At 43.2% G+C, this 16952-nt stretch overlaps 1 protein-coding gene across 2 annotated transcripts in view; it reads right to left on the bottom strand.

The window, feature by feature from the left end:
* The window catches only part of cdc42bpab (CDC42 binding protein kinase alpha (DMPK-like) b), a gene marked incomplete at its 5' end in the record, with an annotated part of 79442 nt that overhangs the window by 42504 nt on the left and 19986 nt on the right, over positions 1-16952 (bottom strand). For both annotated transcript variants that reach the window (XM_080491479.1, XM_080491480.1), the window contains one exon: positions 4385-4476. In XM_080491479.1, coding sequence (XP_080347605.1) covers positions 4385-4476 — 92 coding nt within the window. The remainder of the gene's footprint in view (positions 1-4384; positions 4477-16952) is intronic.

Below are 16952 nucleotides of genomic sequence, written 5' to 3'. Positions count from 1 at the left end.
AAGCAGTGAGCAGGTCTCATACACTAGATCTGCCACCTGTCACCATTATGGTTGTTCACAATAGCTTTTTATACGTAAATATAAATAATTCAGATTTTATTACAATACAAAGCTAGAAATGACCATTTGCTTCAAACAACATATTTTTTCCAAATATACGTCACAATATGTAAAGCAGGCTGGGGAACCAACACCCCCATCAGGAGGATACGTCCCAATCAGCCTCTCTGTAGTATTTCTTTATAATATTCACATGTTACATATATTTTAAGACACACCTGACAAATTCTGCGAAGGCATGTTGCAGTTCGAGGCGGCACTGGCATGGTACCTTTCACTGCAGGTGGTTATTGTTAAGTTTCCAACCCTTCAATCAGCTTAAAAATTACCCCAGAAACAATGAATATTTTGCTTTACACACTCTTGACACTTCCTTTTGCTGTCAGGAAGGATTTCATAAGCATGAATTTCATAGATGTGACATAAGCTACAGCTTTGGCATATATAAGCTACCTTATTTAAAAAATTTTATGTTAAAAATGTTTTGCCGGCAAAACAGGTATTGTGAATGCAAAGTTTGGAAACCCCTGGTCCAAATCCTCACAACATCAACTCATCTGGCCTTGGATACACTGATGGCCTGTTTTTCCTCGACAAACGCGGTTTTCTGTATCTAATAACTGAAATATTGTCCACATATGAAAACATTAAGTTTGCAATGTAAATGAAAAGTGATTGCTATCTTAGATATTTTGATTAAAACTGTTTTGCAATAAAGTTTTTTTTTATTATTAGAATTCAATAAATACATCACGAACAAATTTTACTGGGTCACCAGAAAGTGTGTAATCAGGTGGTGCATTACTACAATTTCAAGTATTGAAGTGTTTGGGTACTATAGTTTGGCAGTTGATGTTGCTTCAACTCTAAAATTGTGTATGTGAACATATTCTAATCTATTCTTACAGGAACACCTCATTCATAGACGCACAGAAAGAGCTTCTTCAGGTAATTGTGCCGCTCTCTCTTTGCTGAATGACACAAACAAAGTAAATACAGTACTGTTTAGTTCTGTTCATTCAGCTCTGTGAAAGAAATGTTGGTGGTAGAAGAAGAGAACGTGAATTTAGTCACGATTAACAGTCCACTGTGTATTTCTAATTTAGGCTCTTTGACTTCAGATCCAATACAACCAAAACACTTAGTGCTAATGATATAGGGTATTATTTCCAGTCTCTTAAGTTCGCCAAATATTTTACCGTGGTACACTGTTTATCTCGAGTACTAACCACAAACTGCACCATGCTTGGCACCATTTGGCCCCGGTTTGCCGAGCGTTAGCCCTGACGAGCAGCGCACACTGCTCCATTCATCAAGATGAGCTCCACGGTGTCACGCACGATTTCTCTGCCTGCTGCTGACAATGGGAGGACAAAATCAAAACATCCTGCTCCCCGGCTCTCAAGTAGTTTTTTCTTTACGCTCCTGTGTCCGTCTTCCCATCTGAAACTGCCTGGAAACATAATCTCTTTCCATTCAGTGATCCCTCTCTGATCGGTCTGCATATAAATCTTTTGATAAAAGAAAACAAATCCCACACACACATTATAATCGGGGCCTTCACAAAATCCAAATCTGGACTTTTAGAGCCATCATTCTTCTACAATACACCAATTAATTTTATGATAACTGATCATTTGCAACATGTGTAACATGCCTGGATGAAGTACCTGTGTAGTATGTCAATGAACCGTTCGCTCAATCAACAAGAAATCAATTACTATGATCCTCTACTAGATATTTGTTTGGGTTTCCTGCACTCCAACATTGTCCCACAATTCAAACACATGCCTGCTTATTGGAGACTCCGAACTGTCTCTCTTCGTGTTAGTGCTCTACCCCCCCCCCCCCCCCCCCCCCCCATTATCGGCTGGTAAAGACAACAGCCCCCTCTCTTCACCCAATGCTCAATATAGCCAGATTACTTTAATGACAACGTGTATGACCGGTACTCCTGTTTGCAGTGCGCCATGAAATAATGAAAAAGCCAGTGAACACAGCTCTTTCACCAAATGACTCCGCTTTCAAGTTGGAACTTGGTTAAGGAGGCGGTTTGAATGCTCACAGTAAAGATTTTCTTGTGCTTTCTGGGTATAAATAAATAGACTGAGCTGCTTTGCAATCACAGGGGCAGTGTAACTTCATCTGCACAGGCAACACAGTAGCAGAGCTGTATGCATGAGTCAGTGAGACCAGAGAAAAAATGTGCAAAAACAACAACAACAACAACTAGAAAACACTGTTTATGCTAATATGTCACACCGTCACCATGATGAAAACTTCACTGTTGAGTTTACCCTCAAGATAAAAAAAGTGTGTGTATTTTGTAACTTCTGCTCCATAACATTCAGAGGATTTGGCTACTGAGAGTATCAATCAAATCTTGAGCAGCATTTTCTCATTTAAAGGGTTTTATGGAAGAGTGAAATGCACAGGGAATAAAAAAAGTTTTCAGTACATGAGGAGCACCAGGCCGCTGCATCTGCACATGTTGCCTCGACAACGACACATTTTATTTCTTTAAAACTGTTCACTACACCCAAATTATAACAAGCTTCACACTACATAGCTCTACATACGCCACCATCTGGCGATCACAACGGCTCCCCAAGCTAATTTCATTTTTCTGCCATGCGCGGCTCATTCTAGAACACCTGGCTCGGTGAAAGCCCACCATTCATAGTTATTGTTGGCGCCACATTACTGAACACAAGCCTGCAACACACACATGCAGTCACATGACACATATGCACATACCAGCACTCCCTGCAGTGGCACAAGCCAGCACACATTGAGGATGCACCGATACCACTTTTTTGACCACTAAATTTTGCTTTTGCGCCTCTGTCTACGCACTGTGTGTAGGTGAGAAGTCAGACACCCGGCACTGCCCTGCACGTACTGCGAATTGCCTTCGCATATTGTGTGTGTATGGAGTATGACTTAGGCTTTAACTAATAAGTATTCGTATTGTTACTAGGTAGTGGCAAGTACCTGAAGGTGAATATTTGTACTCATCATTTTAAAAAGTAGCATCGATGCGACCCTATTATCTACTGTCGTTTTTGTTTGAGGTCTTCTCGTCTTGCTCAATCTCTGCGCAACTCGACTTCGCTTCACAAAGAGATGTGCAGTGAATTGTTCCACACGCTGCCATTAGCAGCCTTTTCCCTCATCAATGCTGAGGGTAAAGCATCAATCGTCTCTTCAACTGTTAATACTCGATTGGACTGCCAATCAGAAGAATCCTACTGTAGAACTTGCGGTTGACCTCATCTTTACTGTTTATCTTAAAAAATCTCCACGCATGCGCCGTTGTTCTGAGCAGGGCGGCTAGAAGATTAGCTCTTTTGTTGAAAGGCTTTAGTATGGCGCCGTCAAGATTCGAATGTGAAGTTTTCGGGCACTATGAGTACCTACATACAGGATCAGTCCTGATACGCCACGCTTGTGTAGGTATCCACGCAACGACGTGTGTTTGTGCTGCAGCTCCTTGCTGGCAGGTGTGGACAAATCTGGCTTTATCCATCAATTTCTCGCTGTCTTGACTTCCCTCAGACTTGCTCCACCCATCAGAGTGTTTCCAAAGGAATTCGCTGACTTGTTTGTGCAGATGCATGATGACAGTTCCCAACATCAAGAATGCGCTGCTATGGTTTGATGTGATGGAATCAAACGTTTCTAAGAGGCATCAAACAGCTCAGTGCTGTCAGTTGCTGGACGTGGGGAAGTTTCTGCATGAAGGTAGTATTATGCAAGACTCCTGGCTGATGACTGCAGTACCTGTCCCTCCAACATTCCCCAGTTTTGACATCATTACCTGAAACCCAGCGACAAATGTGTTTCAGCTTCCCTTCAAGCACACAAAAGAGGAAAGAACTGGGCAAACAAAAAGATTCGGAGGATTTCTCCGCTGCTTTCAATCTACTTTCTCCCCACAGGTTGAGTGTGAAGAAAGATTTGGGGAGTTTTGTTCAAGCTGCATGTAGAGTCCTGCTCATGTGGCCGACCAATACTACGCACTGCCGCTGGAATGCAGCTGAAAGTACTTCCCGAACAAACGCTACTCCACTCGCGCCTTTTATAAGTCAGGTATTGTGCTGTAATGGTGCGAGAGAGTGGCTTTTTTACTAGCAGCTCCCGTCACGTTGCAAAATCTCTGCCTCAGGGAAGATGTTCCAGATTTTGAGAGGTGCACACAAAAAAAGATAAACATACACTGCAACAAAACACTAATTATTATTTCAGTTTTTTTCGTTATCCATAAGAAAAAAGAGATACCCAGCATGCAAAGTGGAGTGTGAAGCATCAGATGGTGAATTACCTCTCCGAAGGCTCCTCGTCCAATCACCTTCAGTATCTCGAAGTCTTCTTTGTGCAGGCGCATCTGCTTCACTGTGGAGGTGAACGGTTTGGCTGCAGAGAGAAAGAAGAGCTAACTCAGACATGTGTCACATTAAGTGCTTAAACAATGAGGGGAGAATTATGTGGAGGGTGTCAGTGAGTGGATCTGAGGTAATAAAGAGAACAGGAAAACAGCGTGCTCGCTATAATTGGCTTTTTCCATTATCAGGATGCTCAGAGCTTTCCTCCGCATTTTACTGTCAGGAGCCTCTCGCCTCGAAACAACAATGCCAATGTCAACGGAAATAATACAGCTTTGTGCAATTAGAATACAACTAACTTCACACAGCAAAGGCCACATACTCTGCACGTTAGGCCGCGTCTAGACAACATTTTCAAGTGAAACTGCAAAACTTTCGTTGTGTGCACAGAGCTGAAAATGGCTCCCAAAGTGGAACTTTCCAAAAATGCTCCAACTCCATGTCTGTTTAAGTGGGGGGGGTGCAACTTTCTGAAAACGCTCGGAATGCATGTGCACTATGGCCGAAGTATATAGTTCTTCTGCACATGCGTGAGTAGATGGACAATAACAACAATGGCGGCCTCGAGGGTGGCACGACTCCCAGTCCATATTCGACCTTATCGAGTTAACGGAGCCTTAGATGTTTGTTTTGAGCATCATTTACCGGGATGACGCATCTGAATCACACTCATTAGGACGTCACTCAGGAAAATGAATGACAAATAATCAGATATTTTATGCTATGAAAGAGAAAAATGAAAGGTAAAGACAGCGTAGAACCACGTGATGGTGCAACCAGTTGCAGCAGCCTCTCCCCTATGTTTATATATCAAAAAGTCTGTATTTGTGGTCAGCACTTTCTCTGGAGATTACAGTGACATTGGCTTTACCGGAGTCCACATACATTATGACAAACACTGACAACTGTGAGCAAGAGTACAGCGGTAACCATACAATATCAGAAACGGGCTTTCACACACTAGCTGCATCTTCCCTCCTACAGGCAGACGGAAAACTTAGCGAATCAATTGGAACAGTGGAGGACAAAACCCATTCTGCTGGTCAGACATGAACTTGTTTGATTATCACTCAATAGGGTTTACGTCGAGCTGTGTTTACTTTTGAGGTTGAAGTCATATTGCATTATCAAGTCAAGGAAGTCCCCAGTCTACTTGTGCAGAGCCTCGCTACCATTTACATTTTTATCTGAAACATCACCGGGATCCCTGCAGCGGATTTGAATAAAACCAGACTGCAGGGAGTGAGCCCTGAATTGACCCTTGCTTATGGAAACATACCCGCGTTAGTCATGTGGTTACCCACGAGAAATACAACCTCAACATTCCCCCCGATCTCTGGCTTTGTGCTGCTTTAAACGGACTTCATCAAAGTGTATTTTGCAACCACCTGGTCCTCTTTATAGCAAATGACACCGGACACGGAGAGGCCGTACGATAACGCTGGCTATTGTTCAAGCCTGCAGTTATGGTTCCTGCTGGGGTTCGAGGGGAGAAAAGAAAAGGACCTGGGAGGGAACTGCGAGGGTCGCCAACCTTTTTTTTTTTTCACAAAGCATGGCAGGTTCCAGCATTGGTTGAGAAAAGTCAGCATTTCCCTCGTTTGTGGAAAGCTATTCATCCACTTCCTGCCGAGGACGACAGAGATTGGATGGAAGTCCACTAAGGCCACAATATCAGTTGCAATGATGATTTTCTGATAATTGACCAAACACCTACATATAGTAATAGCACTTTGTTATTAAGTTTTTGGATATATATATATATATATATATATTACCATATATATATATATATAATAGGGGCATTATTGGCATGCAGACAAGCAGGCGTTCACACACAAATCATTTACACACAGCAGCTCGAACAAAACAAAATATGCATCTACTGCACAGGCATCTTTTTGTTTGTGGATGCCGTACACTGCTGACACTGTGGCCTCTCGGCAAACCCTCGTTAGACAAACATCACGCTAAACTCATCTAAACCATGACTTCACAGAACCTCCAGTGTGGAGACACACACACACACACACACACACACACACACACACAAACAAAAAAAAGGGGGACGTACTCCCACTGCGGCGAAGGGAAATGCCTGCTGATATAAAACAAACAGGTCACTCATAGCTCAACAATCTAGCCCTCCCCTCCTGACTCTACTGACAGCTGGCCTGGCCTCGCTATATGGCCGCCGTGCAGGGTGGGGCACATCGGGGTGGGGGGTGAGCAAAGGCCAAAAACAGCCCAAAGAAAAACACAAGCAATCCTCCATGACGTTGAGCAGGGGAGGGAAACACCTGACATTAACTTCAACACACAAGTTATATCTGATTAACCATTAATTATGGTCGGGATGGGACTGACCAGGACATCAACGCAGGTCTGCAAAAATCATCACAAACAAGGGGGAGGGAGGGGCAAGGATGGACACAACTGAACTGTTTCGTCAAATGAAGTCTTCTTGTGCCTCGGTGCTTCCGTTTTTCATGGATTACCTAACCTCTTGTAACACAACAACTCCAAGTGCAAATACAAAGTCGAGAACAGAGAAGGACAGACCGCACACTGACCTGGTAGGACCAGAGACTCATACGCATCCACATTGGATTGTTAATTGCAAGATGACAGCCAAAAGATCAGATCTATGCTAGATCTGTGCTTTAGTCGAAACTGAAAACTTGTTGCGTTTAACGACAACAATGCTTGGAGGCACTAAAAGCACAAATAATGGGCATATAACAACAATGGCGGCCTCGAGAGTGGCATGACTCCCAGTCCATATTCTCCTGGGACTTGGCAAATGAAAAATGGATTTCAATTATGTGGCACTTTCCCACCACATGAGTAGTCCCCGTAGTGCTTTACCTCGTTAGTCACTTTCACAAATTCACACACCGGCGATGGAAGTGCACCTAGCGCACTTTGGTGTTCAAAGTGCTTGCTCAAGGACACTTTGACCCGTGGACAGATAGGAAATCGAACCTGCAACCTTCCGATTGCAAGACAACCCGCTCTATCAACCGAGCTACAGCCGCCCACAGTTTTAAAGTTGAGAGTCACCAGGTGATAACAATCCAACATCATCATCTGACCATACGAATGTCTGTGTACTCGCCATTGTTAATGTTTATAGGGCCTCGTTCTGCATGCATGTGTGTGTGTGGTTTCATTGTAAAAACAACCAACAGCACCAACCGTGGACTGACATGCTACCTACATTTGTCAAGTGGCGCATTTGCCAGAATGTGGTTGAAATCAAGATTTTTTTCCCCCCTTGATCTATAATGATTTTAGATGTTTGTACAGAAAATACATTTCTAAGTGTATAAAGTGTGATTCTAGACGGTTTTTAAAGGCGTTCAGGGACAGGTCAAAACATCTGCTGTTCATACTTTTTAAGAGGTTTTAAGATTGTAGTGGGGGGGTAAAAATTATATTAAAAAAATAAACTCTTAGTACAGGGATGTTTTCACTTCATTATGCTAAATTACACAATTTTCCCCGATTAAAAGTTTGAATGAGATTTCGTAAAACAAAAAACCTAACATGATTTATGATTACCCTAAATATGAAAAGTTAAAATTTGGAGTACAATGAATGAATAAGGAAAATGTTTTTCTTGCGCCTCAGTGGTCATAGTTTGGATGCTTTAGACTTAACAGTCAGTACTGAACTCCTCCATTCCTGGAGACTTTATTCACAGCCTGGAGATGATTTCCTGGCCTCCAATGGTTGTTTTATTCCCCCCCTTTCATTTGATATGCAGAACTATGTCTGTTTTGTAATGGATTCTGAGTGCCTAATGCAGCCTTGTCAACAAATCCCACTCAAAACACTCTGGACACTTAACACAAAAATGTACGGTATAATTCGGATTATATTATATTCATATTGCAAACAACTTCCGGTTTAAAGGAATATGAGAATCATGGTGATCAAACATAGTTAGCTGGCTATCTGATGCGGACTGTTGTGATTTTTGAAGACATAACTTTAAACCCTTGCTTGGTCTTGGAGTTCAGCTGTCGTCCCAATTCCAAAATATTCATGCTGAAACACTTTACAACCAAGGCCTGTGTAGTTTGCTGGACTGCTACGCGGACATGTTTTCTTCCTCGCTTCACCACCACCAATTCACCTAAACTGCTCTGACAGCGCAGTTTCAGTCACTGCTAACTTTAGACTGTGATGTTAAAATACATTGCATTTATTTCACTTCTGGTGAGTATACGAGTCAGTCTATACGAGTCAGGGCGGCAGGCTGGGGGGGGGGGGGGGCACACTGATTAGTAGCTGTGCGCTGACTCAGGAGCTCCACTAAACCAGCCACATGAGAAACGGCTTTCATCTCTGAGCCAGGAGCCCACAGGCCCTGTCCACAACAAAGTGTGCATACAAATATGTGCAAACACACACAACTACTGTAGGTCGAGCTTCTTACAGCTATATCTGACACATGCCTTGCAGGAAACATCACAAGCAAAGATAAGTGAAATCAAACAAAATTGCCGTATTGAAAGGGGGTCGGTGGGGAGGGGGTCAGTGGTCGCCTCTTCAACAGCTGTAGTGGAAATGTGGAATCACAGAGGCGCATTTCTGAAATATTGTGATGCTGTAATTGCAAGTATTGTAGAAAAGTTCAATTAATAGTTGTATTTGTCTCCATAGCCACAATTAGCATGCTTGCTAGGTGTGCTACTACAGTAAGGTTTCCTGTGGAAGTAACATTTAGGCCTCTTTTACACGACAGCGGTTCAAGGCAAAACACATAGTTTTTTGCATTTTCTAAAAAGTTTAGTATTTACATGGCAATGTTTTGAACACAACGTCTGTTTACACGCCATTGACAGAAACACTGAACAGCGTAGTTTTCATGAACGACTTTTTCCACCTTGGGAGCCGAAAGTTGTTTTCAGTTGCTCTGAGCACGGTTGTTGTATAAAGGGACGCACACAATGCACTGAAGGTTTTGTGGTTTTCACTTGAAATCGCTGCCGCGTTAACGGGACATTAGTGTGAACATGTTTAATCACTTAAAGTGGCAGGGTCAGCTGATAGTCGAGCTTAAAGACATAGACTCCTTATTGAAGTCGGACACAGTTGGTAGGTGTTGACCTGGCGCCAGTAGTCGTCAAACCACCATCGTAATGCATGCATGACAGTTTAAAATGAGCAAAATGGAGCTGAACTGCCAAATAGCAGAGTCGAGGGAGCTCAAGCAGATCTGTGGGTGAGGAAGAGAAGTTGTTGATAAGTTACAGGGACTTTGACAACGTCACAACTGATTACTTTTTTCACACCAATGGTTAACTTGTCCACCAGCTGCAGTGGAAAACAGGAATACAGCCCAACTGCTGATTGTCAAGCAGTGCGTTACAGACTTTGCTTCATTTCTCGGTTGCAGTGTGAAAATAATTAAATCTCGATGGAAAGTATCTTTTGGAATATCTTCTTTTTAATTCCTAGAGGGTAAGAATATATTGTTAGATATGCAAGTAAGCGTTCCTCATTAATGAAATTGAAAATTCATCACAAATAAAAAAGATAAATCCTTGTATTTGCTAAATGTCTAATCGATTGAGAATGCTCTGAAAATGCACTATTTGCATGTATGAATGACACTTCTTTAATTTGGCTCGCTAGCCTCCCCCGCTCAGCGTGACTGTTCCGAATCTCCAGCTTAGGCTATGACATGCCGCAAAAAAAAAAAAAAAGAATACCACACAGTTTGGTCATACATCTCCACTCACAACCAAAATATACAGGTAGCCCTAAACATAGCAACCGTTGCTATGACAAAGTGCTGCAGGAACTCGTGGCAGCACTTTGGGACGGTGATGGTCGGAGCTTCAGCATGACTGGGGCTCTTTGTTTTTGCAGTGTTGCAATGCGTTGGGGCGAGAATAACCAAGACTGGAAAAAGACGACATGTCAGTCTCATTAAATGCACGGCGTTCTTTGCAGGAAAGACTTCGATCCGCAGACAAACAATGACACATACGCTTTGGGGGGGGGGGGGGGGGGGGGCATACACTTGCAGCCTGTACGCTGGTGCTAAACACACACCCGTGCACATGTTCAGTGGTAGGCCTGCTGAGGATGCAGTGAAACTGGAAAAACATGAGCGACGCCACCTAATCCACACAGCCAGACTGGTTTAACCCAAAAATACTGAGCGCTTATGGAGCCCATCCCGCTGGGAGCAGGTTTGTGTGAAATTTGGTAACTACAGGCAAAGTGTGTTCACTTAGCAACTGTCTCAGAAATGATGGGCTGAGCTCACGCTGCAGGCCTCGGCCTGGGTGTCCTCTAACGCTCTGTCTGAGGGTGTGTTCCTGTGAAATTCGCCAATGAACGTTGTGTCATAAGAACTGAAATGTCCTCCATACATGCATGGCGTCTGACTCAGTGCTGGGTGTAGCTGCGTTATCGTTTTGCAAGAAGACACTCAAATCTATGAGTAACTGCTGAGAAAAATATACACGGTGGGTTGTGTGTTTTTTATTTGCAAATGTTGCAGCTTTTTCACTACCTGCTCCTTGTTACTTGATGAGGGAACCGTTTTATGCGTAGCACTGCATGCTGACAGTAACAGGCCTGCTGTGAGTGCTCTGTGTTCTTCGGTGTAACGTGGCACACCCATAACATCAGTCAGTATTTCAGGAAAACAAACATATACGGTCACCTGATGCACAAAGTCTTTTTTTTTTTTTTTTGAAAAAGAAATAAGGGAAAAAAACGGCGCAGACGGGTGAATAACGCAGGTCCACGCCGCAGGAGCGCAGGCCCCACCTATGTTACGAGGCTTTTAAACTTTTGAAACTGCACACCTAAATGCAGGAGAACAAACGAACCACATGCCACAGGGCAAAAGTAACCAGTTCCACGTGATACCGCTGTGCGTGTAAAGACAGACTGCCTGGGTGTGAATTAGACATAATCTGACATTTCCAACTATCAACATATTGCAGATATGTTTTTCTGATTTGCCTTTAAGCAGACAGTGTGGCAGCCCAACAACAACAAGACAGGGAAAAAAAGGAGGTATAGCTGCAGACAAAGAGCGATGATCCAGGTGGACAAAAACAAGGAGACAATGAGGCTTGAGGGCAGTCCACACCCACATTGTTTTTAAAGAATTTGGAGTTTTTTGGATGTCGACCACTCGGCCAATACACAGCTTTATTTACTATGTAACATGAACTCTTAAAAGAAAAAAATATATATATATATATATCAGGATTTCTGTACACGTAAAAGTTGGGTGGAGACAGATTGCACGGGTAATAACAAACATTCAAAATCCTTAAACAGTGACTTTTTTTTTATTTATTTTTTTACAGACGGTTGGATATACCTCTAGATGTTTGTTATTGCTTGCTGGTTCTGTGTGGCTTCACTAGATTTCTTGTTTTTCTGATTTCTTCTCTGAAAGAAACGGTTGAGGAAAGATTACAATACTGCCACCGAGAAACTAAAGGTGAAAACGCTGCTCATTTGCTTTGTTGGAAAAATATTGCGACGCAATTCTTGTGTACTCTAATAACTCTAATGGATGGATGGACGGATTGATGGAACCACATTGCAAGTATTGTTGCCTGGTAGTCAAAGCTTTAATATACTGACAATAATACACAATGAAGCAGTAAACAGGGCACAAACTATTCCAGGAAACAGGTCTTCTGGGTTGAAAACAACTGTAATTTATTTGGATTGATCAAACGTCAATCAGCCGAGTGTGTAGATAAAGTCCAGTCATGCACTCACATTAGGTGCTTTTAACAGGAGGCAGAAAACCGACGAAACGAATGTGAAGTTTACTGTGAATGGGAAGAGAACTTGTTCATATTTGGTTAGATTGTCTAGCCTCTGGTTTGAACTTGATAGGAAGGCCACAAGTTAAAAAAAATTTATGGAAAATTTAAACAATGAGTGCATAAAAAAAAAAGACAGGAAGAGAGACGGGACAGAAAATCTTTGTGGTGGGGGGTGGGGGCGAAAATGAGGTTAATCTTGTGGGAGAAAAGTGAGACTGAAAGGTGAGAGGAGACAGACCCAGTCAGCAGCTGAGCCAGTTACAGTAACTGTCCAACCCTCATGTCTCCCCTCCACCACACGCCAGCCCCATCCCCAATTCCAGAGTGGGACGGAGGGACATCTGGAAGCCATAACGTATGAAGTAACAGCACAAAAATGCCGCTCATGAGGGAGATGGGAGGGATGGAGAGGAGAGGAGAGAAAGAAAGCAAAGGTTTTCCAGGATCTGACATGAGGGAGAATGTAAAGAGAGAGGGGCAGAGGGGAGGAAGAGACCTGGGGATGGCCTTTTCTCACATCTGACCGAGCGAGCAGGTTGGAAGACGAACCTACCACACCTCTCGGCAGGCCCAGAGTTTTCAAAGACTCTGTAAAACCTACCTAAAGAGGAAACACTTATAAAGATGGAGCAAATGACAGATAGGCCTGAATAGCTGTGGCATATTATTATGGGAGGGTCAAACAGGGCCACTCATGACTAAGGCAGAATTTGTTCTTTTAAAGTTCAGATCACTCCATCTCGCAGAATTTTGCATGTCAGGAACACTTTATCTTTTTCTTTTTTTTTGTAGGTTTGCCGCTCCGCCTGTCCGTTGCATTACCTTCCCACTGAAAATGTATGAGACTTTTCAGCGCTACTGTGTCAGCAGAAAGCCTAGAGCCAACTGACTGTCGGCCCATCGGTGCCCGGATCGTTTTCCTGTTCCAGCAGCTCCGGTCCCAGAAGTGAGGTCATCGTGTGACCAGTCCCTCACACAAAGTGAAATCCACTTCTACACACCAAGTTTCCGGAATGAAAACTGTATTCAAAGCACTCTACTCAGACATGAAGTCTAAAAACGATCATATTCTGTTTGATAGACTGAAGAACCAAAATAAAAACATTCTCAAAACCACGAGTGTTTTCATGTGAGTAAATGTAAAAAGAGCCACAAACTACGTGCATTGTACAGAGTCATTTCTAATTTAAAGGCTACCTCATAAACATCCATGAAAGACAGATTTATGTATTAACTTTTAGAGTTAAAATGAGACCTTGTAGATGTTAAAAGTAAGACATTGCAGTATTTCATTAAAAATATCAGTTCGTTTTGAATTTGGGGAATAAAGAATTGAAGAACCCATCTCAGAAATCATTTCAGATAAATGTTAATCATTGAAACTTGTGAAAACTTAAGACTACTCTTGCCATGTTGAGCCATGCTGTTGAAATATAATCAATAAGGCCTTCACTCGCAGCTCGGTTGCAGCATGTGTTGCTTCCAAATGTGAACATATTTTTCAGCTTTATTGCACAAGCAAGTAATGCCCCGAGCACTAATTAACATCATACCATCTTAAAATGAGGCGTGAGCCACACTGCTGACGTGTTGCCACTTAATTGCAACATGTTTTACCAGGTTTGTTCTTTTCAGGCTTGTGTTGTAGGTGTACAAGTTTTTTGTTTTTTTTTAAACATTCATCCAGTTTTCAGTATATTTTTTCATTTTAACTTTTGGGCTTAAGTCAACTATGAACAACAGTGGCCTTATTACAAAAGAACTTCCTGGTTTCAAAAAGCCCGAATAAATAGAATTAAGTGAGGGCTGAACAAATAGCACACCAAGGTCATCAAAAGGAAAAATTTAAGCCGTGTGATTCTAATAAGCGAGTCCTTAAAAGGGAAAGTGACTCGGTGCCAGAAGTACTTTCAAAAACACGGCCCTTTGAGCAATTCAATTGGAAGTAGCCTAAAAACTTCCAGTAAATTACCCAAATTACAGATGGAAATAGAACCGGGCCCCTTTCAGTTAAAACCCGAGGTTCTCCCAACAGATGTGTGCCGGGAGGCACGGCCACGGCCACGGCCCGCTCGTCCTCCTGCGACACGTGCACAGCTGTTCGGGTTTACCCACAGGTGAAGGCGCAGGGGTATGAAGTTGATTAGCCATTGCAGAAGGTATGGGCACGCCATTGAAATCATTGATAAGCACCGGAAATTCCCAGAAGGCCAAGTGGGAATCACTTACATAGCACGTAAACGTGCCTCGGAGCATTAAATTGCATTTAATGCTAGGCTGCACACCAGCGTCACCAGAATTCCCAGTGCTGTCTGTCTGCTGCAACCCTCCCCGCCCCCTCTGCCACACCGCAGCGCAACCTCAAATTTCCCTCAGTGGCGTTTTCCTTTCCCCGCCATTCCTGCCCGGTTCTCATCTCTTTCCATTCTTTCATGTCTTTTCCTCACATTTCTCACCGCTCCAGTTGGACGACTTGTTTTAGCCCTTTCTCGGTCTCTCTCCCTCTCTTCTCCATCTCTGTCTTGTTCTTTTCCCTCCACTCGGGTCTGCATTTCCTGCTCCGTCTCACTAATAAGAGGGCAGGAATGGTCGGAGGCCTCAAACTAAACAGGCTGTGCCCCCACAGCATTAAACGCACAAACAGGATGTTCCCGAAATATTAAGAAACCGCAAACACCAAAGAAAAGGAGGGGAGGCAGGGAGCTTGACAAAACAATAGATGAGATGCAGTGTGTGTCACGGCTCAGAGACTTGCTGCAGTGAGCGTACAACCCGGGCCAGAGGCGCGAGAAGAGCCGCCTTGCACTTTAGGGGGGGATTGGCCTACGCCACTTTGTGCCGTCTGCACAGGAAGTTTTCCCAGCGCTTCAAAGAACCCTCTGAGCTCGCACATCGACCCGTTCAGCCCACATCGCAAACAAGATGATTTACACAATTCTGTGTCAACACAGACTGCCGATACCATCTGCAGATAAAGAAGCAATATGAAAGGAGCCATGGAAGGCAGCAGAGCCCGGCGTCGCTGTCTGCCGCTCCGCCGGTGGTGGTGGAGGCACCAGGTGCAGCATTGTTCCTCTGCTGGGTATTGATGGCAACAATACGATGACTGTGATAAGACAGCAGGAGGTCAAGTTTCCTCTATATCCTGGAAACTAGCACAACTGATGTCGGATAGCAAAGCAAATCTTGGAAATTTATTCAAGTGGATTTATAATTTTGCCATTCTAATCTCTTATACAAATGTCATACTTTTTACTAAAGCACAGGGTTGCTGCCGTTTCTTTTGTTCTTTTTAAAGAGAGTATATGTACATGTTGCTGGTGGAAAACAGCTATCTGAAACGCAACACAACGTTTTCTTTTAATTTGGAGTTGATACAGCAAGTCATGGAGACGTCTGGTTTTTGTCATAGTTGTTGGCGAAACAATGCTGAAATATTTATATTTGTCAATTATACTGAATTACGTTTTTATGCGTTATCAAAGAACAGTTATTTTAAAAACAAGCTAATGTCTGCCGAACCTTTTATTTCATTGTTTGCAAAACTATTGTAATAGTAATAACTTGTTAATCACAGGGTTGCTTTAAAAAACAGAAAACTACACTTAGACTTGTTATTCATGATGTTCAGTCGATTTCAAGTGAAATTGCATCGTTTTTGAGTTTACGTTTCAGAAAACCTTTGCGATTACACGGCAACAGCAGAAACACTGAAAATGATGTAGTTGGCGTGTTGGGCTACGAGTTGGTTGTTTTTGTAATGAAATCACACACACATACTATCATTATAAAATGGTGAGTACACGGACGTTCGAATGGACAGATAACCCCCAGGACAATATGGACTGGGAGTCATGACACTCTGGAGGCAAACATTGTTCTTATTTTCCATCTACTGGCGCAAGTTGCAGAAGAACTATGTACTACGGCCATGGCGTGCGTGCGCAGTTACAGCATATACGCTGTGTTTTCAGAAAGTGTCATTTCCGCCTGTCCACACGGTGACGGAGTTCCACGTTTGGAGCAGTTTTCAAAAGGTTGCATTTTCAGCGGCTCCAAGCAGGTTTGTCTTGTAAACGGACAACCAAAAAGCAAAAAAAAAATTTTGCATTTTCACTAGGATAGCAACACTACTGGACAGCTCTGCGAGATTTTACAGTACGCGGTGGCTGCTCAACCGCAGGAACAAATGATTTTATGACAGCCTCTTCGTGCCTCCACAGACCTGAGCTCCCCTCAGCAGCCTGAAAAGGGAAAAACACTACATGCTGCTTATGAGAGCCAGACTCGGGGTACCGGGCATGTGCTGTGGGAATGTTCAGAAACCGCGGATCACTTTTTCCAATGGCGAATGTGTGAAAATCCCAGCTGGCACGGTGCACACGCACAAGAATTGAGCCGTGCTCTGGCACTGTGTCGACGTTCGGCAACACTTCATAAATTCCAACATTGGTTCAATTAAAGTCGCCAGTCACTTAAACAAAAGTATGGCTTTATTGCCGGTGGTTCTCCAGCGCCAACATGTCACAACAGTCTGACAGCGAAAGTCTCCCATTGCCTTTTCTGGGCTCATCTTAGTGCTCTGTGTTTTTTTGTTTTTTTCACTCTCCCTCCTCTGGATGTCGGCTGCTGGTGGAAAATGAGGGGGGTTGCTTCTGTGTTACAGCCCTCCGCGGATCGACTGGTA

This window comes from Lipophrys pholis (genome assembly GCF_963383615.2).
Source record: "Lipophrys pholis genome assembly, chromosome: 21".
NCBI classification, from domain to species: domain Eukaryota; kingdom Metazoa; phylum Chordata; class Actinopteri; order Blenniiformes; family Blenniidae; genus Lipophrys; species Lipophrys pholis.
Note: the sequence above shows the minus strand (reverse complement) of the source record. Positions and strands in the feature narration are given on the sequence as shown.